The sequence below is a fragment of the Phoca vitulina genome, unplaced genomic scaffold, assembly GCF_004348235.1.
Source record: "Phoca vitulina isolate PV1807 unplaced genomic scaffold, GSC_HSeal_1.0 scaffold3, whole genome shotgun sequence".
NCBI classification, from domain to species: Eukaryota; Metazoa; Chordata; class Mammalia; order Carnivora; family Phocidae; genus Phoca; species Phoca vitulina.
Window position 1 is genome coordinate 60,055,102 of NW_022589706.1, and position 27,312 is coordinate 60,082,413.

General features: G+C 36.7%; 1 protein-coding gene across 2 annotated transcripts in view; it reads right to left on the minus strand.

Moving 5' to 3' along the window:
• The window catches only part of PRKG2 (protein kinase cGMP-dependent 2), a 107,448-nt gene that overhangs the window by 57,778 nt on the left and 22,358 nt on the right, over window positions 1-27,312 (minus strand). For both annotated transcript variants that reach the window (XM_032400625.1, XM_032400622.1), the window contains exons 3-7: window positions 18,412-18,578; window positions 14,037-14,150; window positions 12,520-12,625; window positions 8,757-8,820; window positions 567-644 (exon numbers count right to left, since the gene is read on the minus strand). In XM_032400625.1, coding sequence (XP_032256516.1) covers window positions 567-644; window positions 8,757-8,820; window positions 12,520-12,625; window positions 14,037-14,150; window positions 18,412-18,578 — 529 coding nt within the window. The remainder of the gene's footprint in view (window positions 1-566; window positions 645-8,756; window positions 8,821-12,519; window positions 12,626-14,036; window positions 14,151-18,411; window positions 18,579-27,312) is intronic.

Here is a 27,312-nt window from a genome sequence, read left to right on the forward strand (position 1 = left end):
AGTCAACATAGCAACAACTGGTAACATGTTATCCACTCAGTACCTAAGTAAAGAAAAAGATCTACTGTATATATACTGGCATAATATTTTCCTCAGCATCTAAACCAACTTGCGCTATGATATATGAATTGAAGTTTGGAACCATATCGTTCTATAGCTTCATGGCTGGCCACTGTTGTCCTCAACTGCCAAGTTCATTCTCCCCACACTTGTCACATCCATTGGATGGAAATATTTTCCAGCCTGATCTTGGACCCTTGGGCTGATTGAGAATCTCAGATAAAAGGGATCTTAGAAAGAATCTAGTTATTTTATGCACAATGAAGAGAGGTCCAAAGAAAGTCAAGCAACATGCCTAGGATCACTAAGAAAGTTACTGTCTCAGCTAGTACCCATCACAGGTCTCTTGCACCCCCAAACTCGGTGTTCAGACCAAACCTCACAGGACTCTTCTGAACAGAAGCTCCTTCACCTGTTCAATGCAGAGATTTTCCATAGCATTAGTTCCCAAACTAATGGGAACTGACCTTTTGATTTACTTTAAGTAAGCTGTAATTAATATTTACCTTTCCTTTTGCTAAGATGAAGAAAGTACTTCCTTCCTCGCCCTCTCTAATAATGTAATCTCCTTTGTCATAGTATTCCTATTGGGATGAGAGAGAAAGAAAAGGTTAAATCCAGTGGAGACATATAGATGAAAGCATAAATGAAATTGAACTCTTCTTGTCTCTGAAATGAGCGTTCCATGCCTCTTTCTTTTATTTGTTGTTTACTGTCACTGTAATCTTCTTGAACATTGCAGTCATAAGCTGTAGAAAAAGTACGGAGACTTTTGTTTTATTACGTGCATTTACATTTATCTTTCCCAGAGAAAATTCACCTGAAAGACTGACTTTCAGGCATGGAAACTAAAGAACATGAAGAGAAATGAGAGCAAAACAATAATCACTGATATACAGGGGAGCTTTCACCTAAATAATCTAAATACAAGCTGTTCAGTGATCTGTAACAGTCTGAAACCGGGTCTAGAGTTTAGAAAAAGATTATCTAATACATTGAAAATATTAGCCCTAGTGGACAGTAGGAATATCAGCCTCAATTTCTAATTCCCTGAAGAGCAAATGCTGGGAAAATCCTACCTACATAGTAAGTAGCTCTTGCATATGGATTCTTTTAAAAAATTTATCATCATAAAAGATCAACATTAGAACTTTTCACATGTAAATTCCGTTCTTCCACGTAGGTTTATCCTCATGAAATCTCAAATTGTCACTTATTTCTTTGTTTCCCTCATATATGTGTCTGTAATCAGAGAATTCTTGGGAAGGGAAAAGTAATTCATACATTTGTCAGACCAAAAGAGCAATTCAGTCTCTTAGAAAACAAAAGATGGATTAAACTGTCCACCTCTACTTCACTTTAACATTGTCTCAAAGTCAGAGAACCAAAATGGATCTCTTAATTATTTATACAAATAAAAATGGGCCTGTTTAATTTATTTAAAAAGGCATAATTAACAACATAATAGCTCTCTCTTATTTTTCTTTTAGATTTGAAAATAAAATCCAAACAAAACTACTTTTGTGTCTGCTGTATTCCAATACCCTTTTTGGTCATTTATGCTTAAAACCTATTTACATTTTTGAAATAAATATGACTCCTAATACAAATAAACATACCCTTTATTTACAGAGCACTATGTACATTTTGTAAGACATTTCAACATCTCATGGAAAGGAGCATAATATCTTAGGGGAGAAAGTCCTTTGAAGCCAAACAGATGTAGATTCAAATCCCAATTCTGCTTTGAATTTCACATCCATCAACCCATAAAGTTCAAATAAGAACATTTACCTTCAAAGATTTAGAGAAGCATATTAGTTTTCTATTGCTGCTGTAGCAAATAACCACACATTTCTTAGTGGCTTCCAACAACACCCATTTATTATCTCACAGTTTCTGTGTGTCAAAGTCCAGGGTCACCTGGATTTTTCTCAAGGGTCTCCCAAGACTGAACTCAAAGTGTCAGGCAGGCTGTGTTCCCTTCTGGAGGCTCTGGGGGAAAAGCCACTTTCTTTTTTTTTTTTTTTTTTTTTAAATTTTTTTATTGTTATGTTAATCCCCATACATTACATCATTAGTTTTAGATATAGTGTTCCATGATTCATTGTTTGTGCATAACACCCAGTGCTCCATGCAGAACGTGCCCTCCTCAATACCCATCACCAGGCTAACCCATCCTCCCAACCCCCTCCCCTCTAGAACCCTCAGTTTGTTTTTCAGAGTCCATTGTCTCTCATGGTTCTTCTCCCCCTCCGATTTCCCCCTCTTCATTCTTCCCCTCCTGCTACATTCTTCTTCTTCTTTTTTTCTTTCTTAACATATATTGCATTATTTGTTTCAGAGGTACAGATCTGAGATTCAACAGTCTTGCACAATTCACAGTGCTTACCAGAACACATACCCTCCCCAGTGTCCATCACCCAGTCACCCCATCCCTCCCACCCCACCCCCCACTCCAGCAACCCTCAGTTTGTTTCCTGAGATTAAGAATTCCTCATATCAGTGAGGTCATATGATACATGTCTTTCTCTGTTTGACTTATTTCGCTCAGCATAATACCCTCCAGTTCCATCCACGTCGTTGCAAATGGCAAGATCTTATTCCTTTTGATGGCTGCATAATATTCCATTGTATATATATACCACATCTTCTTTATCCATTCATCTGTTGATGGACATCTTGGCTCTTTCCACAGTTTGGCTATTGTGGACATTGCTGCTATAAACATCGGGGTGCACGTAGCCTTTCGGGTCCCTACTTTTGTATCTTTGGGGTAAATACCCAGGAGTGCAATTGCTGGATCATATGGTAGCTCTATTTTCAACTTTTTGAGGAACCTCCATACTGTTTTCCAGAGTGGCTGCACCAGCTTGCATTCCCACCAACAGTGTAGGAGGGTTCCCCTTTCTCTGCATCCCCGCCAACATCTGTCATTTCCTGACTTGTTAATTTTAGCCATTCTGACTGGTGTGAGGTGGTATCTCATTGAGGTTTTGATTTGGATTTCCCTGATGCCGAGCGATATTGAACACTTTTTCATGTGTCTGTTGGCCATTTGGATGTCTTCTTTGGAAAAATGTCTGTTCATGTCTTCTGCCCATTTTTTGATTGGATTCTTTGTTCTTTGGGTGTTGAGTTTGATGAGTTCTTTATAGATTTTGGATACTAGCCCTTTATCTGATATGTCATTTGCAAATATCTTCTCCCATTCTGTCAGTTGTCTTTTGGTTTTGTTGACTGTTTCCTTTGCTTTGCAAAAGCTTTTTATCTTGATGAAGTCCCAATAGTTCATTTTTGCCCTTGCTTCCCTTGCCTTTGGCGATGTTTCTAGGAAGAAGTTGCTGCGGCTGAGGTCAAAGAGGTTGCTGCCTGTGTTCTCCTTTAGGATTTTGATGGACTCCTGTCTCACATTGAGGTCTTTCAACCATTTGGAGTCTATTTTTGTGTGTGGTGTAAGGAAATGGTCCAGTTTCATTCTTCTGCATGTGGGAAAAGCCACTTTCAAGCTTAATCAGGCTGTTGGCAGATTTCAGTTTCTAGGATAAGGTCTCATTTCCATGCTGGCTGTCAGCCCCTTAGTTCCTAGAGACCTCTCTGAGGTCCTTGCACAGAGCCCCTGTGCTTCATAACCAATAATGGCTCATCAAATTCTGCTTAGACTTGAAAGCTCCCTGACTTCCACTTCTCCTGCATCTCTCTGACTCCAGCCAGAGAAAATTCTCTGCTTTTAAGGGCTCTTGTAATTATATTCATCCCACCTAGATAATCCAGAATAGGCTCCTTATTTTAAGGTCCTGAACCTTAATTATATCTGCCCAGTCTCTTTGGCCATGTAACATAACATATTCACAACATTCCAGGGATTAGGACATTTTTGGGGGGTCCATTCTGCCTACCACAATAAGCCAATTAAAGACCATGTTTTGATGCATTAAAAGCACCTGAAACACAGTAAATACTCAATTAATGATTGCCATGTTGAGGAGGAAGATGATTATGGTTTGCTTAACTATTACTTAAATTTTCTATGCCTCAGTTTACTTTTCTATTGAATTAAAATGGCGACCTACCACACCTAATGTTGAGATAGTGTATCTAAAGCATCTGATAGCACATTTGATAAACACTGGGCACCTGGTGACTCTGAATTCCTGTGAAAGAGACTGTAAGCTGGTCATCAAAGCCTTCCACATTATACATGGCTGTCCAGGTTGATTGCACTCCCCAGCCTCCCTGTTAGTTGTAGCATGTGATTAAATTCTAGCTAAAAGAACCTGAGCTGAAGTGATGGGTGCCTTCTCCAGGCAAGGTCCATGAGCTGTTTCAGGCATGTGTCTTCATAGAGAGATCTTGGGAGAGGGATCATCTAGACCTTAGCTTGAGTTCCTGAATGACTCCATGTAGCCACCTGGGACTACCTTCCCTGGACTGTTATGTAAGCAAGAGACAAACCTCTACTTTATTTGGAAAATGATATTTTTAGTTTCTTTTATCCCAGTTTGCTTACTCCAACTCTCTATTCTCTCCTGTTTTATCTTTATCACAAACATTCGCCACATAGAAGCTTAATTTTACAGTTGAGATGACTATGAGCCTTGGTGTTTGAGTGACCCCACTACACAGTTCAGCATTTTCATTATGTAGCTACCATTCAATTCTCTTTCACTGGGACTGCTGGTGTCCTGTTAGATGTCCCTGTTACAGTCTGTTCTATAGTCTCTCCTGTTCCCACCCCAATCTCAGTCCCCACTACCTACATGGAACAGAAAGAACATGGAGAATTTCCGAAGCGCTGGTAGGCTGTTCTTCAGTTATTATAAAGCCTTCGGTGTGTGCAGATGCGTGGCTTTAATTCCTGTCAGTCAGAGAGGCTAAAGGGAAGCTTGAAAGGGAACACTGAGAAAGAGCTTTATTGTTTCTTAAGGGGCAAACTTCCTAGTGGTATTTTTCCTAGGGATGGTTCTTTGTCACCCAAAACCATGGGAGGAAGATAAATAATACCTCCCAGTGGGTTGACAGTAACTTCACAGATCAGAAAAGGCTGTGGATGTAGGTCAGACCAAAAATATATAGTGGTAAGTACAGGCTATGATGCTAAACTGGCCAGTGTTTGTCAACTGGGGAGTGAAGCCAGTCTAGCCAGGGTGGTCACCAAGACCAAAAAGAGAAATGCAAACAGTGTGGTTATTGTCCTGTGGTTACACTGCAAAGGAGTCCCTTATAGGACCAAGAAGCCATAGACCCTATCCTCTGGAGCAATGATTTTCAAGCATTTTTTACTCTGAGAGTAAAAAATGCATTTTACACGTACACCCAAATATACCTACTCAAGCATGCACACATATAAACATTTTATAAAACTGAAACATATTTAAATAATACTTATACTTACTACTCTGATATTTTTAAAAATGTTCCTCCAAATTAATTTCCTGATCTACTAATGAATTGTGACCCAGAGTCTGAAAAAGATATTTTAAAAGAAGATGTGTGGAAACCCTGAGAGTAGTTACTTGGTATATAGCAAAAGGGAAAACTAAGGGAATTGATCCCAGGGCAGACTAAGAGGTAGAGGTCAGAAGAAAACTATACAAACAGCAGTAGCTAAAGATACAAAGAGCTGTAAAGAAAATGCTCAGTCTGTGATATCTAGAAAATGCTAGAGCCTGAATGCCTATAAATAGTATGTATAAAACCAGAAGAAAACCCCAAGGTGATGGAGAACAAAGACCAAGAAGCAAGCCCACAGCTTCCTTAAAGTCTTTAGTGTGTGGCTAGAAATCTTCTTACAAAGAAGTATTGATGATACACAATCAGATGTGTGATACACACACTCCTGGAATCATGTGACTATGCACCTAAGTTGGTTGTTTAAAAAACTGTATACAATTATTTGGGTTGTTACCAACAATTTTTTGTTTGACCAAGTATGGTAGTTAAACACCTTAGAAATTTTAAAGCAAATACATCTGGATCAGGTGGACCCTCATCAACCATTCAGGCAAAATTTAGTATCTGATTGCTTATTTCCAAGGAACTAGAGCCTACAAAATGAAAACCAACAGAAATTCCTCTAACTTGGGTGAGCCAACTGTTTAGCCAACTGCAGAACTGTTTAGAATTCTGCAACTGAAACGTTGAAAGAGCCTGTCGAGATCTGGCCTACACACCCTTATTTTGTAGATGAGGAAACCCTGATGCCTACCATAATTAATTGACAGCTGCTAGTGACAGAGCTTGACCATAAACACTAATCTCCACACTTTGGACAGTGAACTTTCTATGACACCTAGCTGCCCCACCTTTAGCTAACTGGTCCATAGGCAAAATCCACAATATCTCAACTTTCTTATGACTTTGGATGTAATCATTAAAATGAGAAAACACTCTGGCTTATGCAGGTGTTAGCAGGAACTATAAGAAAGAGAACTAGATTTTTAAAAAATTATGAAAAATGGAAAATTCCTGAATAAAGAGACAGACTATGGCAAACTCTAAATATATGTATTCTATTCATAACTTTAAACTAGTGCTTCTCAAATTCTAATAAGCGTAATAATTGCATCAAGTGTTGAAGTGTGCATTTCTGGGCCGATACCCCAGAGTTTCTGATTCAGTAAGTGCGAGGTGGTACCTGGGCATCTGCCTTTCAAGCAGCACCACAGGTGATGTGGGTAAGGGCAACAACCTTCCACAGGACCCCACCCCTACCCCATTCCTACTATGCCTCCAGTTTCATGAAAGATGGCATGTCAGAGTCATAGGGCAGAGAGTCACTGGGTCACGTACCAAAGCTCTGTAACAAAGAGTGAGGTGACATTTTGGTCAACCACCGTCAAATCCCGTGCTTCCTGTGTGTGGGAACAGAAACTCTACCCATTTTGTGCTCCATACTGCACAACTGCAGAATTCACATGATCATTTTCATTACCATTAACACTTACACTACATTCGGAATCTGTATCATGCTTCGTGATGTTCACTAGTTAACCCTTGAATGTGTTGGTACTGCTTTCCCATCAGAACACAAGAAAAGGCTTAAAGGGGATGTCTCTGCCTCTAGAACTGCATGTGCTGGGTGATCTAAGCTAAAGCAAGAAATGCTATCAGAATACTGAGCAATTGGAGCCATGGGTCTAGATGTTCAGGAGTCAGAGTCTTCACAAAACACTCCAGATCAACGGCTTGGTGACGGGAAATTCCGGTATCCCTTCCCCGCCCCCGCACAAAAATTAAAAACCTCCCAAATCAGTTCCTAAGCAGCATGCCAGATTCAGCCTGTTTTTCTCAAAGACTATGGAGCCAGTTTGCGGGATGGGACAGCTGGTCCTGGAACTCAGCGGGCGTTCTGTTGTAACTCCAATGCATTAGTGATTGGCTGTTGTCAGGACCCTGTTGATGGGTCATTAGTCCAAGCTATGCTGGTAAATTGTGTGCTTTTCTTAGCGCTACATAGATCCCATTACTCCCTTGCTAATCACTTTTGCATTGGAGACTTTTCACGTGCTATAGAGACACATTTGTTTGCCAGGTTTGAATAAAGGGCCCTTCATAAACTGTGCTGCTGTCTGCAAATGCTGAGATATAATAAAGCCTTTCTAGGGTGTTTTAAAAGATGAGAACTTCCAAACTCAAACTGTGTGTTAATTAATACTGGATTTGCGCCTCCATCTACATATTCTGTAGCTATTGCCTGTGGCTGCAATAAATATGTCTAATTTACCATTTATTTTTAATGATACTAAATTTTAATATTTGCTGTCAGCATGGAATTCCCCTCTGGTGAATCTACTCCATTAGTATTATATTAAAAACAGATTTCCTCAGTTAACAAAAAAAAATATAGGGCTACCCCAGCTTTAAAACACACACACACACTCTCAGAAATTAGGATGAATTATTAATTTGTAACATCTGTGACTGGGTTATGTTACGTTGGGAAAATCCCAAGAGATGCAGGGCAAGCAGTCCTCTTGAAAATGACTTCATATCTGAACACTCTGGGGACACAAGGCCAGGCACTGTGTCATCATGGCCTGTCCTTGATAAACTGCTGGATAGGTTCCATGAATTGTAAATGGAAACATTACTGGTGTCACTTACACTTAAGGATAAAATGGTCAGTGCTCCTTCTCAACAGATATTAGTTTACATTGTATATTGTGATTGACAGAGGCATGAATCTGTCAACAATCAGTCTTGGAGGGATTTTTATATCTCCCACCGAGAATAGCTTTATAAAAGCTTAAAGTTGGCATGTAACTTCTTTACTATTCCTTACCTCCTTCAAATTCCATAAAAGCCATTTTGGTTTCCCCCCAACAAAAATCAGAGAGAAATTACTTACGTTGAATTTTAATCTCTGAAATCTGAAGAGGTTTTCATATGATGCATATCATTAGAATCTAAGGTACATGTTATAAAAGCTTTATTCACAAAAAGACTTGACTAGTCTTGGACTAGAACCAACCATCTGGGTGATCAGTCTCGTATGAGTTTTTGAACACATTCCAATATGCGGTCTCCCCAAGTCCATGTGAGGTAGTCTAAGGTTTTTCACAACAGAAAAAGGCTCCTGGTCTCTGTAAACTGGCGACCTACCCTCTTTTCCTTGTTATTCATTTACAGTGCTAATAACAACTAGATCCTACAGTCTTTTAATGAAATGTATTTTTTCCTTTATAATTTCTTACCACTTCCAAGCAGTCAATGATCTTGGTTAGTTTATCTTCAGGTAAATTCTTCAGCAAGGATACACTTCAAAATTAAAAAGAAACCTTTAGTTATCGTCCTGAATTAAACTATAAATATGCACCTATATGTAGTTCAAAAAAACTTTACCTTCATCTAAAAAAATATAATGCACTTAATTTTTCCAAAGTAAACCTCCAAAATATGTAACACATAAACAATTGAATTTCAAATGCACTGAAATTATAAAACCACATGTAATCACAGATATTTATCATAGGCAAATACATAAAGATAGTAAGATGCCATAAAGAGAAAAAAACCAAATTTTTTCGGTTTGGGGAAAAAAAAAACATTTTATATTTGTTGTTGGTTTTCAGAGTGAATCACATCCAGAAATGTGTTTCCCTCCACATCTCACTATCTCTTTTTTTAACATGAGTGAGGAGCTCTGCTTCCAGAGGAGGATCAGATTTTCATCTAAATCCTTGTAATTAAGTAAAGGCTGAATCCAGGGGGGAATGTAGGAATTAGCATGGAAATTATCTTTGATTATTAGTCATACTATACTGACTTTTAAAATTAATGGTAGCCAGGGGCATGTAATTGGAACATTTTTACAGATAATAATGACACGCAAAGAATGAAATAGAATACAGGAAATTATTATTTGAAAAAAAAAATCAGGGGCGCCTGGGTGGCTCAGTCAGTTAAGTGTCTGGCTTCAGCTCAGGTCATGATCCCAGGGTGCTGGGATTGAACCCCAGGTCTTCATCCATCCCCATCTATCCAGCTCCCTGCTCAGCAGGGTGTCGGCTTCTCCCTCTCCCTCTGCCCTTCCCCCCGACCCCGCTCATGTTCACACTCTCTCAAATAAATAAAATCTTTAAAAAAAAATCACTATGGACTCTGAGAAACAAACTGAGGGTTCTGGAGGGGAGAGGGTTGGGGGGGATGGGTTAGCCCGGTGATGGGTATTGAGGAGGGCACATACTACATGGAGCACTGGATGTTGTACGGAACAATGAGTCGTGGATCACTACATCGAAAACTAATGATGTATTGTATGGTGACTAACATAACATAATAAAATAAAATTTAAAAAAATAATAATAAAAATCAGAAATTCCACTCAGTATGATTAACCAAATGATTAAATTATTCTTTTAGAGAAATTTCTCTTCTACCTTACCCACTTTTACTCAGGACTGTTGATATAATTTCTATAAGATAAATACTTCTTTCGTACCATCTAAAATTTGACACTTCTAAGGAAAAAAATGATGCTACTCCAAAAATACATGATTGGATCTAATTTTTGAAAAGATAGCCAGCTCTACACTGACTCTTGCATGTGCACACAAGGAGGCACATAGCCAGGAGACGTAGATGAGAATGTTCATAATAGAATCATCTGTAATTGCGGAACACTAGAGCACGCCCCAATTGGAGAACAGCTAAACACACTGTAGTAGAGTCAGATAACCAAACTCTACAACAGGAGAAATGGCTGAACTAACCAGATGGATGAAATAGTAAAAAATACTGAGTAAAAAACTGAGTCACAAAAGTAACATCATTTGCTTTTTTTTTTAAGTTCAAAAATAGGTTAAATCAAAGTATAGTATAGAAGCTATATAAGCTTCAGTATATAGACCACTCCCAAGAAGAGGCACGTGGGAGGCTGGGAAATGAATGGGGAGCATGTGAGAACAACAATCAAAGTTGTTAATGTTCCAATTGTTAGGCTGGGCAGTAAGTAGCTTGATGACGCTCATTTTGTTATTACGTTTTATAATTTACATATGTACTATATACCTTTTATACATATATTACATACTTCAGAATAAAAAGATAAATGGAAAAAGAGCTTACTGTGTATTATGAAACAAAGAGAAATGTCTTTCTCTAATCTACCTTCCTATGAATGAAAAGGTAAAAGGTAACCAAAACTTGTCATTAACATACGCTCATTGTGAAAGTTCTGCTTCTGGTCCAAACCGGGATCTATAATGTTGGTGAAAATTCTCTCCTATAAACCTGTCACCCTTGGGGATTAGTGAGTAAATTGATAAGAGGAAAAATCTTTAGTCTGTTTCCCTTCCATAAAGAAAGAGATAAGGTTTTTCTGGGTTGCCACTGAACCCACGATGTTTAGGGCCTGGCAATAAGGAGGGGGAGACGAACCATGAGAGAAGATGGACTCTGAAAAACAAACTGAGGGTTCTAGAGGAGAGGGGGGTGGGAGGATGGGTTAGCCTGGTGATGGGTATTAAAGAGTGCACGTACTGAATGGAGCACTGGGTGTTATACACAAACAATGAATCATGGAACACTACATCAAAAACTAATGATGTAATGTATGGTGATTAACATAACAATAAAAAATTTTAAAAAAAGAACTTGTTAAATGAATGCATGAATGAGATAACAAAAGGAAGAAAAAAGGAAAGAAGGTTTATGTCCTAGTAAATTCTCTGAGCTCCTTCTACTAAGACAGAACACTCTAGACTCCAAGGGAATGAAATGCAATATCTAGTGGCTCAAGTTTTATCTCACGCATTCAGATGCAATTCACAAGCACTGGTTGATTTATTTATCCCCTCTTGGTCCTTGCATGAGTGTAGTTCATTCGCTTTTAGTGCTGGTCTGTGTTGCTCAGTTGTTGGATTTTTAGACTACCTAGACCCGGGTAGGCCCCACAGCACGTTAGCTGAGGTGCTGGTTTGCATTTCAGTAAGGCACTTGCTTATCGCTACGGTAGCTTTTTGCCAGGAGTCAGTGTTATCTCTGGGAGGGCAAATCAGCAAGATTCTATAGGAAAACCCTTAATACCTACAATGTTCTATTGATTAACAATGTGTTTATTCACTATTTATTGAGTCCTTGGTATATACGAGGCACTGTACAGCTCTGAAATCATTGACTTTGCAGGCTAGTTATGCAAGATAAACTCACTATATCTAAAAAGAGCTTACAATTATTATTATTGTTATTATTATCACTTACCTTAGGTAACATTTCATTACAGTATGTTCTACGGCTTTAAGATTGTCAAATCTCTCACAAAGAAACACAGAAATAGTTTAAAGAACTTACATTCCCCAAAAAATATCTTTTTATATTCATAACTGGATTTTTCAGTGAGATAGGTATTTGTTTCTCTATGAATTGATGCATCCAAATTTTGGGCAGGGGTACAAAATAGCTCACAAAATTTGTTCCAAGGATCCGTGTCATCATGACAAGCATAGTAACATTTCTGGCAAGTTAATTTGCTACAAATAATAATAATTTAGAAGATGGGGTGGTTATACAAATGAGACAAAATGTCTCAGGTAAAGCAATTAAAGATAGTAAAATAAATTAATTTTAATATTATTCTAATCAAGGCATTATTAGGAAGATTATCTTTTGCTATCCACTTCCAAATTATAGGATGTCTTTCAAAGTCAACTGAGCAACCCAGGTGAATATTTTAGGATTTTTTTGCACATTCTTCTACACTGCATACAATGACTCTGTCAATACAAGGGCAAAATCAGTGAAAGGAATAAATCAGTGTGCAAGACTAACTGGAATTAAATGTAATTTTTTTACATAGTGGAATTTACTGCAAGGGAATACTTTTGTTCCTGTGGTTTAGTCATGTGGAAAATGCTTAAATGAGAAAAGCTATAGTAAAATAATTATTGTGATAAAACCAACATATCCACAATAACACTACACCATCTTCTACTCTTTCCACCAATGTGTTATTCTTACCTTCTGAGGAAGTTTCTGTACTGTTCATCTCTAGCTTGAGCTGTCCTTCTCATTATATTCTGGAATACCTCTCGATCTAGTGCCCAAGTTTTAACATTGGTAATAGCTTTAGAAAAATCAAGAAAATAATAAAATATTGTTTAGCCCCACATTAAGAAAACATTCCAAAATATTAATCAATAAATTTTTCATATATTCTCATAAAATGATATTTCTTGGAAAATGCATTATTTAACATGCAAATGGAAGGAAGTGGTGACATAAATAGTGGGTAATTTTATAAAATCATCTTTGGCTTTGAAATGAACCATGATTTGGAAGTGAGTAGCAAAAGATTTCCTCTCTAATTATGTTTTGCTTAGGATGATATCAAAATTAGTTTGCAATTCCTAATTACATACTACATCATCAGGATGTATTTCAGATTTGTGCTGTGATACAAGAGAAAACCAGCAGCTTGTAGCTAGATCAGAGAGTGAAGAATTCACAAGTTGATAATTGGAAGTTAAAGATCTCTCAGTGTATGAGTACGTTTTTATGTCTTTTTATGTTGTTCAGACATTGTAGCTAATGAGAGCTAATATATTTTAAGGATCTCTATGGTTACTTTTGTATAAAGTGCATACAAATCATTTTCGTAGAGATTATGCAAGACAGCTTTTGAGGCAATTTTTTTATAGGAAAGACATGGAAAGCAAGAATAAAATCTAAAAAGGAAGAAGAGCAGAAGTTGCAGCTCTAAAAGATGTAGATGAAATTACAATTGTAATTTTTTTAAAAAAAAAGAAGTAATGAGAGCCTATAAAATAAATCAAGCTCCAAAGCTTTGGTTTACCAAACTTTAGAGTGAATTAGATTTATCTTGACATAGTTGTTAAAAATACAGATGCCTAGGCTCCATTGCCAAAGATTCTGATTCAGGTTTGGAGTGAAGCCCCAGAATCTGCATTTTTATCAAATCCTGCAGCGATTTTGAGATGCTTCAGCCAGTCCTAAACACTGAGAAACACACCTAATTAATTTCTGCCCAAGATTACCATGAATAAAGTCCATAAAAACAGGAACCCTTAAACTAATCCCAAAAGTCACTCAGGAAAACTCTCCTCAATTAATTCACATCCCTTTTGATATTTATATACTCTCCTTGGTTTCATTAATTTTTCTGGTTTATAATATGATCAGAACATCATGGAGAATGAAAAGCAAACATTCTGGATGAGCCAAAGGCAGATGTTTACACAGTAAAAAAAAAAAAGTGAAGTGGCAATTAAAGCAAATATTGCAATAATTCAATAATATGAAGCCATTTTCATATTTTATATGCAGGTACCTGATAGAAATGTTATCTTAATTTGAATTATTTAGACAAGGACTTTCAATATAAATCCTGTAAGCATAGCATTTCTATTACACATGGGGCACACTGGGAGACAAAAATACTCAGCAGACACTAGTGACTCAGATTGTCATAAACACTGGCTAATAATTCAAAAATACAACATTTCATCCCCTGTTACCTTTCACGGAGGCAGTTCTTGTACAGTTGTATAAAATGGCTAGCTCCCCAAACGTGGTCCACATAGGGATGGATGATAGAAATTTCTCCCCTTGGAACACCTCTAGTCGGCCCTCTATCAGTCAGAGTTAAAGAAAAACACAAACAATCAAAACCCATCTGGATTCCATAAATTACAAAAATAAGACAATCAGAAAGTACACAAAGCATACCGGCAAGATGTCTTATGATTCTCATTATAATATTGTGGTCGAGAGTGTAGACTGAAAGCAACTTGGCCATATCAGCTGATCACCTTGAAAGAAAGAGTTACCTACTCTGCCTGAGGTTTTTGTCAGTAATAGGAATACTACTAATAATATTTACTTCGTAGAGTTGTTGTGAGAATTAAATACGTTAATATAGGTAGGGAACTTAGAATAATGGCTAACACATAGGAAATGTTATATTAGTGTTAGCTATTGTTAATATTATTATCATTATTACAGAGTTCTTTCCCTGAAGCGGTGGATGGCAAGTGTTATATTTAAAATTCATTCTACCCCATGAAAATGTAGCACACAAAACTATATCTTGTGCAAGGAACACAACAATCCCTGTATGTCCTGAAAACACAGCCCAGCTGTTCACACTAACAGAAGGACTAACTTGTCCTAAGTGGGAAATGCACCGGCCCTGGAGTCTGACTGCCTGGCTCTGACCAATCACTGGCTGTGTAACCTTGGGTAAGTAATTCACCACACCTCCACTGTGGTCTAACACCTCAATCATGAAATGAATTAATAAACGGAAGTTGCTAAGAAAAGTGCTTGAGAAAAACAGTATCAAGAGAATTAGAAGACAAGCCACAGACTGGGAGAAAATATTTTTGCAAAAGACACATCTGATAAAAGAACGTTTTCCAAAATATACAAAGAACTCTTACAACTCAACAAAAAGAAAACAAACAATCTGATTTAAAAATGGGCCAAAGAGCTTAACAGACACTCACCAAGGAAGATATACAGATGGCAAATTAACAGACGAAATGATGCTCCACATCGTATGTCATCAGAGAAATGCAAATTAGAACAACAATAAAATGCCACCACACACCTAGTAGAATGACAAAAATCTGGAACACTGATAACACCAAATGTTAGTGAAGATGTGGAGCAACAGGAACTCTCCTACATTGCTGATGGAAACACAAAATGGGACAGTCACTTTGGAAGATGGTGTGGCAATTTCTTACAAAATTAAATGCAGCAATTGCCCTCTTTAGTATTTACCCAAAGGAGTTCAAAACTCAGATCCATACAAAAACCTGAACACAGATGTTTATAGCAGTTTTATTTATAACTGCCAACACTTAGAAATGACCAAGATGTCCTTCAGTGGATGAACAATAAACTGTGGTACCTCCAATGGGATATTATTCAGTGCTTATAATGAAATGAGCTATCAAGCCATGAAAAGACAAGGAGGCACCTTAAGTGCATACTACTAAGTGAAAGAAGTCAATCTGAAAGGGCTGACATACTCTATGATTCCAGCAATATGACATTCTGGAAAAGGGAAAATGATGGAGAAAATAAAAAGATTAGTGGTTGTCAGGGACGGGGTTGGGGGAGATGAACAGGTAGAGCACAGAGAATTTTTAGGGCAGTGAAAAACACTCTGCATGGTATTATAACGATGGATATATGTCATTATACATTTGCCTAAACCCATAGAAGGTGCAACACCAAGAGTGACCCTATGGTAAATTATGGACTTTGATGCTTTATCAATATAGGTTCACCCGTGGTTAAAAAAAAAAAAAGTACCATTCTGGTGAGTGATGTTGATAACGGTGGAAGCTATGCATGTGTGGGGACAGGAGAGTATGGAAAATCTCTGTAACTCCCTCTCAATTTTGTTGTAAACCTAAAACTGCTCTAAAAAAGTTATGTCTTATAAAAATGAGAAAGAGTGCCCGACACTACTCTTTATCTAGGCAACAGCTGGGGGAAGGGAGAGAAGCAGACTCCTCACAATTCTTTTGGCCTGGCGATTCTCTTCTCCTTTCCCTTCGAACAAGGGCAAATAAAACCTTACCTAGCAAACAGTCATATGCTAAAAAGACCCACATTCTTGAGGAAGAAAAATGGTGGGGTTAGTCTCTTTCCCTTGAAGAATTATTCTTCCCTTCTCCTAATTCACTGCTAAGCAGCTCTCTCCAGCCATCCATTCACCAAATCGGATTTGAGTACCCGGGTTATACTAGGAACTGGTCCAGCGGCCAGAGAGACAGCGTGGACAAAACACAAAAAATACTTATTCTGATAGAACTTAAATTGTAGTAAGAAATAAACTCTGTTTTGGCTCCAAATCCTACAGATATAATATGAAATTTAATAATTTCTCATTACAACTAAATTCTATTCCATTGAAACCACTTAGTGGTACTGCTGAGTTGATACCATGGATTGTCATGCATTTCAAGTTTTTTTTCTAATTGATTATGACTCATGGTACTTGAGCAATACTGAAGAATTATATGGAATATCAGAAGTTTAAGCTAAATATGCTTTTATTATGGGCTATTCATGCCGTGTATTATAAAGGGGAGATTTTTAATTAATTTGCTCAACCAATTACATCAGGCAAGTCAGTCCTTAGATAACACCGTAATTAATTCAATTAAGAAATTGTCCAATTTTCATTGCCATGTGTGCTCTAGCCCTGATTTCTATGACTGTTATTGATACTGGTTTCTGTTCTAATTCTTATCTGCCTTAGCCTTTCATCAGAGTCACTGGCAAGGAACATGATGGGCTGACATGAGTTTCTCATCCTTTCCTAGCAGATTCCATAAAAATTTGTTGGGTTAATGATGTATCTTTTCTTGTCAGAATTTCTGGTGTTGCTAAAGCAGAAGTGAAATGGCCAAGAGAAAAGCTGAAAGAGGGGGAAATTGCTCTGGATTGTCTGTCCCTAAAAACTTGAAGGCTGGCTAAATTCAGACTATAATTCACTTCCTGGGTAGAATAATTACTTGAGAATGACTGTATAATTTTAAGGGTGTCTACAAAGATGTTTATGGCATATAAACATCAATATTTATGAAACTAGCATGTCTGAAGAATCAAAGTGTATGAAAACAATCTTTCATATGGTTATAAATAGAATAATACATGTTTATTAATTTGCTTAGATAGGCAACTTCTGCCCCACACCTAAGGCCCTAAGGAAAAAAGGATCATAAAAGCATTCTTAGATTGCCAGGAATTAGTAGTAGAAAATAAAAGGCCACAGCAAATCTGAATTTACCACTCCATCAGGGTAAGCCACTTTAACTTTCTTCCTATAACTCAAAAAAGTAGGGGATTCAGAATTTGACAAGGGTTCAATAAGCATATGCCCTGTTCAGATCATTTATTGCTTCTATATCTAAAATAATTTTTTGAGTACCACTATAAGGCATGCACTTGATGTGCTTTAAGAAATCATTTGCCTATCTAATTTTTAAAATCTATCCAGCATATAAACATGTTCCTTATAAGCATATATGTAGAAAACCATTTATTTTTATTTTTTTTTAAAAGATTTATTCATTTGACAGAGAGAGACACAGCGAGAGAGCGAACACAAGCAGGGGGAGTGGGAGAGGGAGAAGCAGGCTTCCCACGTAGCAGGGAGCCTGATGCGGGGCTTGATCCCAGGACCCTGGGATCATGACCTGAGCCGAAGGCAGACGCTTAATGACTGAGCCACCCAGGCGCCCCGTAGAAAACCATTTAAATGGTTCTAAAAACACCAGTGTTAATCTTAAGGCATTCCATTTGATTCCTATGTGCTTACATGTACCTAAATTATCTTTTGAAGTCATTCGTATATAACCAAAATATTTCACAGAACCACAAAAATAACTGTTTTCTTTATCCTGCTACAACAACCTAAAAATGTCAACAGAAGCAGCGATATTTTGAATAGAAACACCTTTTTGCAGTTGTTGACTTAGTGGCACTGTGATTAAAAGTACTGACTCGAGTCAGATTGCCTACGTTTGCATTCTACCTCCACCACTTAGGAGCTTTGTGGCCTTTCTTAGGTTACTTAACCTCTCTGTGACAGAGTCCACGTTAGGAATATGGAGAAAATAGCACTTGCCTAACAGAGTTGGTGAGACGATGAAATGAGATCTCTTTATTAAAGTGCATAAAAAGCATTCAGTAAATATTATCACCAGTATGATTAGATCAACAATGTTACTATTTCATGAACTCAAATTCTGTTATGTTTTGTATAAACAGAGCAACTGGTTTTGCATTTTTATAAATGTTTGAAAAAAATAATAAGACAATAGGCAGAATATTTGTTATATGATAACTGGAAAAATCCGTGAAACCCACCTGCTAGCACAAAGATATGGTTTCCTGGTTCTCCTTGCTTAATAATGTAACTCCCTTGCTGGTAGTTCCTCCCATACATGCATTCCACCATGTCTTTGATCTGCTGAGGATCCAGTCTCTTTAGAAACTGATTTTTATTAAGGGCTTCCGTAATGAGCTTCTTCTCACTGGCGTAATGGAAAAGAGATGTTAAGTTACATGAATGAAAACTGTGTTTTGCTATTTAGATTTACTTCATTTAGATTCCTGATATTACCACCTATGTACTTAACAACTTTCCCAGGAGGGACAAATTTTTTTCCAGCCCCACCAGCACTGACCCTTATAATTACCAGACTTCTCGTGTAAAACCTTTGAAAATATCTTTGAATAGTTTTCTGTAATTGGTATTACAACAATTTTATTATCACTCCTAGCTGTCATCATCACAAATGTAGCATCTCTCAAGATCTCTAGGTTAACATAAATAATATTAATATTAGTAATTGTAATGGATATATGATTTTTTAGATGGAAAGAAAATCTGGTTGGTTGGTAGAAGGTGTATTTAAGAGACTACCACACAGTACTCATTTATTCATGTATACTTGCATGCATAATGCCTATAGAAGTTATTTTATATTTTATTTAGTCTTCACCACTATCCTCCGAGATAATTACTATTCTTACTTTCTGGACAAACAGACTAAAACGTAAGAAGCAACTTAATCCCCCTAGGATTTAAATCTAAGTCTATCAGTCTGAAGACTGTACATCTATTGCCTCCTCTGAGCTAACGAAGTCAGCTCCGTTGGGACTCGCTAGATTTGATCAGAAACAGAGAGTGATGGTGGTAGACTGGGTTCACCTAGGTTTTGACCCTCAGTATGTCTAGACTAGACAGAACATGTATTTCCAATCTCATAACCTATTCATGCCCCAAATCCAAGGCCCTCTTGTTGATAGTCCTCAAACATTCTGTTTTCTTTTGGAAAAGAAGTAGCTCAAAATAATTACCCAATCTTCATTACCATAAATTTCAAAAGTTTTATGAGCTGGCAGAAAAGTGGCCTTGTGGGCTAAGTCAGAATCTCTGCACAACATATTTGTTTTCAGTCAAATTCAGTGTGATTTCTAAAAATAGGGTTTTTTCTCTGTATCTTTCATTCAAACTCTTCCCCATCACTACCTTTACTGTTTCAAAACTTGTGATATTTTTCTACACAGAAAGTTTTCAAATGTAAAGTAAAATTTCATGGATTGGATACTTCCTTCATGACACCATCCATCAGATCATTAGGTTATGTGAAGAAAACAGAATGAAGAAATTCCTTCTGCCCTACAGTGACTCCATCATCCTCAGAGCCACACAAACTCTTTGAGTACCTTGAGAACTTACTTCCTCCTGCAACTATCACCAAATCTTGTCATTTCTCTTTACAAAAAAATCACTGTTACTCATTTCAGTTTCTATTTTCAAGGATGTCACCACAGTCCAAGAAAAAAACTTAGGTCTGGACAACGTTAATATCTTCTTTTCAGCATTTCAGCTTCTAGCCTCTTTCCCCTGTAGTCTACTTTATATTTTATTATCAGATTATTCTTGCTAAAAAACTGACTTCATCCTGATCTCATTTTCCACTCATCTGCTAAAGCCAATAATTCATTCAGTTAATATATACCGAGAAGATACTTTGGTTACATGTTCTTCTCAGAGCAAGCAGTAGAACTGTGAACAATGCCAAAAATCCCCAGCTTTCATGGGCCTTTCATGCTCTCCTAACATTCCAGCCAGTGTTTCATCAATGCCCACATAGCCTAATTTCCCAAAATATGTTCCAAGAAGTACTCTTCCTTTATAAGCAAAAGTGTGCTGAGTTTGAACAATTTTGGAAATTCACAATGCATACTTTCAGAGTTCAAAGAAATCTTTCAGTAAACAAATCTCTTAAACCAATGTTTCCAAACCTCAATGTCTTTTTTATTTATTTCTTCTTTTGGCTTAACTTCCATGAACATTCCATGGAAGTAGTCTGAAAACCCTTTTGCCCATAGAAGAAAAGCAACATCCCACAATCTGGTATTCACCATTTCCCACCACATGACTCCACTCCATCCATACAGTACCTACTTGCTAAAACAAATCCTTTGCTTCAGATAGCCTGGTATCCTCATTGTCTCCTATGCCTGCCAGCTTTATCTTTAGGCTTAGTCCTTGTTTTCTCCTCTAACTTAATTTCTTCTTCCCTCAATCAGCTCAAACCTTATAATTCTCCCTTTATGATCTAGTCAACCCTGTCCAGATGCTGTAGCTCACACAATCCTTTAAGTCTATTCTAAACTCCTAGATTATTGTATTCACGTCTATTCAATTCAACAAATTTTATCAAACATTTACTTAGGACATAAAAATTAAGCATGGTCCACGGTCTCAAAGAGTTCCCAAATCTTTTTAACTTAACTGAGTGTATAACCCTATTATAATATTCTACTATTGGAAAAGAGTTCTCTCTATGACTTTTTCTCCAAACTAGATATAAGTTCTTGAAGGACTGGGTCTTTGTCTAAGAGGTAGTGCACAACAGTGACTAAGAGTATGAACTTTGCCACTCCTTCTACAACTATGATAGACCAGCTATTACCAAAACAACTCTCCCTGCTCACACAATACAACTTCAAAAGCTAATTAAAGTATATATTTACAGATCTGTTTGAAAGCACTGGAGACCTATCAACATAACCACAGCTTGAAAAGCCGTGATCAACAAGAGAATATGAGCTTGACATTCACCTCTGCTTTTCCCTTCAACGCATTTGCTGATTTGTACCCAGCACTGAGCAGAGTTTTGGCAGTCTCAAAGGACTAGAAAGACCAAAGTTAATATTCAAGGCACACCGTGAAGGAAGAATCCTGGTAAAAACCCAGGATCTCAGATGGGACAGCTGCAACCCATGAATAAGCACCAGCCCAAAAAAGGCTAGCTCTGGAAAAGACTGAACATTAACTTCAAAATGACAAATTCCTATTTTGGTTAAAATTATTTGCTCCTAGCCTGACTGCCTGCCACAAGCAAAGGTAAGTGTTTTCTCTAGGATGTTCACAAAATCTAGAGACTCAAATTTTCTCTAGATCTTTTCCCTAAAAAGTATCTGGTATGACATCAGACATACGAAGAGAAAAGACCAAATGAGTGAAGACCAAGAGAAAAAAATAATAGAAACAGACCTAATAGATCAATATATTGTAGGTTTTAGACACAGACTTTCATATAACCTTATCCAAAAAAAATCATATCGAGGACCATCACAGTCAAATTACTGAAAACCAAATAGAAAGGGAAAAATCTACAATGCAGCTGGAGAAGAAACACATTACCTCAAATGACCAACAATATGACTGACTTACACCTCAACTGAAATAACAGAAGCCAGAAGACAATGGGATATCTCCAAAGAGCTTTAAAATGCCTATTTCCACTATCTTTACCCAGTGAAAATAGCCTTCAAAAATAAAAGCAAAAGGAATACATTTCAAAATGTCACTCCATTGGCAACAGACTCATAATAGTGGAGAGCTCCAGACAAACAGAAAATGATCCCATATGGAAACTAATAGATGTTAGAAGGAAGAAAGGGCGATGGAAAAAGTAAATAAGTGGATGACTAAAGGAAGCTTATCTTTATAAAAGAGTAATAGCAATACCTTGTGGATTTTAAAATGTATGATAAATAAAATGTTTGAGAACAACAGTCAAGTTGTAGGAGCGGGAGGATGGCAGTAAACATAAAGCACTAATCTATATTAGAAACCTAATAAATTAAGGAAGCATGTTATAATTTAGGGTAACCTTTATAAGATGAGCTAAAGAATGTTTAACTAGAAAACTAACGGAAAAGAAAATGGAATAATAATATGCATTTAATTAATCCTGGAAAATGTCAAGAAAGTAGAGAAAAAGAAACCAAAGAAGTATAACAAATAAGAAACAAACAGTAATATGTTAATATGAAAATATTTGTATTTACATTAAAGATAAATATACTAAATACTGCAATTACAAAAAAGACTGTCAGATTGAAAAATAAAATAAAAAGGAAATATGAAATGTGTGTTACTTATAAGAAGCATTCCTTAAAGATAAGGATATAGAAAGGTTGTAAGTAAGAAGGTAGAAAGATATTTATACTATATAAACACCAATTATAAAGAAAATATTTGATAGAGGAAAGTAGACTTTAATGAAAAACACATTTCTAGAAATAAAGAGAGATATTTCATATTGATATGATCAGAAAATATAAGTATTCTAAATGTATATGCAATTAATTAGATAGCATTAAAATATGAAAATAAAATTGACAACAATAAAAGAATAAACTAATCCACAATTGTTTTTGGGAGATTTTAATTCATCCCTTTAAGTAACTAACAGAACAAGCAGACAAAAATTAGTTAGAACATATTTTTAAACAATTGACTATCAAACTTAATTCCTTGACCTCACTGATATTTTAAAAGATTGCATTTGGGGCACCTGGGTGGCTCACTTGGTTAAGTGTCCTACTCTTGCTTTTGGCTCAGGTCATGATCTCAGGACTGTAAGACTGACCCTGGTATCAGGCTCTGCACTGGGCATGGAGCCTGCTTTGGATTCTCTTTCTCCCTCTCCCTTTGCCCCTCCCCACCTCCCTCTCTAAAAATAAAATAAAGTAAAATAAAATAAATGATTGCATTCAACAAATTCAGAATACACATTCTTTTCAAGTACACAAAAACCTTCATGAATATCAATGATATGGTGAGCCATAAAGCGTGTCTCAACAATACAGAGTATGTTCTTTGAACAGTAGAATTAAGCTAGAAATCAATAACAAAAAATAATAAAAAAAATTCTCAAATGTTTGAGAATTGAGCAACACATTTTTTTGAGCAATATATATATTTTTTATTTTATTTTTTTATTTTTATTTTTAGAGGAAAAGTTTGCGTGCATGAGCTGGGGCGTTGGGGGGGGTGCAGAGAGAGAGGGAGAGAGAGAATCTCAAGCAGGCTCCACACTCAGCATGGAGCCCAATGCAGGGCTTGATCTCACGACCCTGAGATCATGACCTGAGCCAAAATCAAGAGTTGGACACTTAACCAACTCAGCCACCCAGGTGCCCCAAGCAATACATTTCTAAATAGCCCATTATCAACGATCAAATCATAAGGAAAATCAAATAGTATTTTGAAATAAATGATAAAACTGTGACATACCAAAACTTGTGAGATGTACATAAATCATGCTAAGAGGGAAACTTACAGTATTAAATAGATCTATTAGGAAAGAAGAAGATAAAATCAAATAAGTGCTAGAAAAAAGCAGAGTGAGCTCAAAAAAGGGAGAAGGAAATAAAGAAAATGAAAGCAGAAAATAGTAAAATAGGGGGAAAAAGTACAATGAAGAGAATCAACACAGTCTTAAATAGTTTCTTTAGAAAGACATAAAACTGAGGAATTCATGGCAAGACAAGGAGACAGAGAGAATAATTATCAATATTAAAAATAAGAAGGGAGACATCACTGTAGATATTACAGATACAAAAAGAAATGAGTGGATATAGTATAACCACTCTTGAAAATTTAGATGAAATGAAAAACTTCCTAGAAAAATACAACAAACCGGGGCGCCTGGGTGGCTCAGCTGGTTGAGCCACTGTCTCCGGCTCGGGTCATGATCCCAGGGTCCTGGGATTGAGCCCCGCGTCGGGCTCCCTGCTCCATGGGGAGCCTCCTTCTCCCTCTCCTTCTGTCTGCTACTCCTCCTGCTTGTTCTCTCTCGCTCTCTCTGTCAAGTGAATAAATAAAATCTTTAAAAAAAAAAAAGAAAAATACAACAAACCATATACGACAAAAGAAGAAGTAAAAAAGTGATTAGCAATTAGAAAAATTGAACAAAAAATAAAAACAGTCTCACAAAAGGAATTCTGGATCCTACCATTAGGTTTTCCAGACACTTAAGGAAAAAATAACATTAATCTTACATAATCTTTTTCCAAAAATAAAAAAAGAAGAATTCTTCCCAACTTACTTTAGAGTATAAGAATAGCCTGATAACAAAACTCACATCACAAGAAAGAAAAATTAATGTGATTAACCACATGAAACAAATAAAAGATTAAAAAAATAGCAAAATCTTACTGGATGCAGAAGAAGTATTTGATAAAATTAAACACCTGTATATGATTTCTAAATTTTAAAAAAGCTCGCAGCAAATTAGGAATAGACTGGAGTGGAATTTCATTAATCTTAAACAAAACAAAAACAGAAAGCATTATGTCACATGGTAAAATATTGAAAGCTTTCCTCCAGGTATCAGAAATGAGACTTTTCAATCTGACCCTGAACCAGGAGTCTGAGCAAATGTAATAAGGTAAGAAAAAAATAAACACAAAGAGAAAAAAAGAAAAAATATCAAAGATGTAAACATAGGAAAAGAAGAAATAAACCTGCCATTCTTTCTAAAGACATATTGGGTAAGTAAAGGATTCAAACGGATGTACAGGTAAACTATCAAAATTAACAAGTGATTTTGACAACTGGATACAAGGTCTCCAAACAAATACAATTATATTTCTATATCCCAGCATCAAATAATTAAAAATGAAAATTTTAAAATTACATCACTTTAAAAAGATAACAAAACATCAACTGTACAGGATTATATCTAATAAAAATGTGTAAGACCTCTACAGATGGAAGTACAGAATTTTAAGAGAAATGAAAGAAAGAAATGGAAGCATATACCACAGTTGTGGATGAGAAGACTAAAATTTTTAATGATGTCAGTGCTACTCAGATCGATCAGGTTCAATGAAATCCCAATCAATATTCTGAAAAAAAATTTATGAAAATTAACAAGCTGCTTCTAAAATTCTTGGTCATAAAAAGTCCCAAGAATAGCCTTCACATTGAAGAACAATAACACAGTTGGAAGACTTAAAGTAATGGATATCAGGAATTATTATACATCAAAATAATTAAGAGAATATACTCATGGCACAAGAATGAACAAAAAGACCTTTGGAACAGAGTAGAAGGTCTAAAATCCACCTATACATACATAGAGACTTAATTTAGGACAATAGTTGTACTACAGAGCTATAGGGAAAAGGGAAAAACAGACATCAATGGAAAATACATACTTCTAAAATGGGTCACCCTTGTTAATTATCAAGGAAAAGATAACCAAAACCATAACCAGATATCACAACGTACACACCAGAATGGCTAAAATGAAAAAAAAAAAAATGACAATGCCAAGAGCCCCTGAACATGGAGAGCAACTTAATACTCATAGGCTACTAGTGGGAGTATATATTTGTTCAATTACTATGGAAAATTTCGGGGCAATCTATATTAAATGTGAACTTAGATAAAATGTACTACCCAGCAATTCCTCTCCTAGGTATATAACCATCATAAATCATATATATATGACATAGTGTGTATGTATAGATAGATATAGATACAGATAAATATATACAGAGAGCGAGAGAAAGACATGCAAAAATGTTCGTGGCAGCCTTACTCAAAATTGCCAAATACCAAAATCAACCAAATGCCCAACAATAGTAGAATTGATAAGCTGTGGTATAACCACCCAATAAATACTACATAGCAATGATAATTAATGTTACTAATTATTAGTAATTAATAATATATTACTGCCACATACAATAACATAAGTGAATCTCACTATATAAAACAAACAAGCTAGACTTATGTAGAATAGATACTCTATAAATCCATTAAGATAAAATTCAAAAAAAAATTGGGGCGCCTGGGTGGCTCAATTAAGCGTCTGCCTTGGGCTCAGGTCATGATCTTGGGGTCCTGGGATCGAGCCCCATGTCCAGCTCCCTGCTCAGCGGGGAGTCTACTTCTCCCTCTGCCTCTGCCCCTCCTCCCACTCGTGCATGCTCTCTCTCTCTCTCTCTCAAATAAATAAATAAAATTTTAAAAAGAATTCAAAAATAGGCAAAAAGTAATCTTTGATAATCCTAGACACTGGCTACCTTTGAGGTAGATAATGAATAGAGACTAGAGGAGAGAAAGAGGGGCTGAGGAACTGGGAATTTCTATTATCTGGTCTGTTTACATGGGCTTGTTCACTTTATGATTTGTGTACTTCAATGAAAAGTTAATTTAAAAAAAGAAAATGTGTAAATGGGTTTGGAGTCAGAAAATCCTAGGTTCAAATCTCAGCTCTGCCACATCCTAGTGGTGTCACCTTGGACAAGTCACTGAACCTTTCTGAATCTCAGACTTCTCTGTGAATAGAGCATAGTAATCATATCTACTACACAGGAATATTATGCGCATTAACTAAGATAAGGTGCCAGTATATACTTTAAAAATGGCATTAGTAGTAGTTGGCAATGGGGGTAGTCACAGCATGCTTTTTGGGGGGGGTGGGAGAGTAGAATGGGAAAAGTTCTAGAGACCAGGGAGAAATAAAGAAGTACTGCCACGACACTCAGCTCAGCTCAAAGTTCCTCCCGCAGGGCTGGATCTCGAATTCATGCCCATTGGTGGCAGCATCGCTGATCCTATAATCCTTTTACATCCTCCGCTTGCATAATCAACTTTCTTGGAAGCAATAAATTTCTGTCCTCTAATTTGCTTCAGGAAGTTTAACTGGTTGAAGTTCACCAACAGTTCTTGTTATGTTAGAGTCCTCCATCTTCTTTCTCTGGTCCTGAATTTTAGAGGCCTCTGTTCCCATTGTTCCCTTTTGTTGAGCAACAGCAGGTATCTTGAGACCTTCTTTGCATAACGCTCTGCGCAAAGCAGGGGCCAGTGGCCTCTGCCTTCTTTCTTATCTCTCAAGGATTTCTTGTGAGCATAGAGGTTGAGGCCATGCAACTTGCATGGCATTT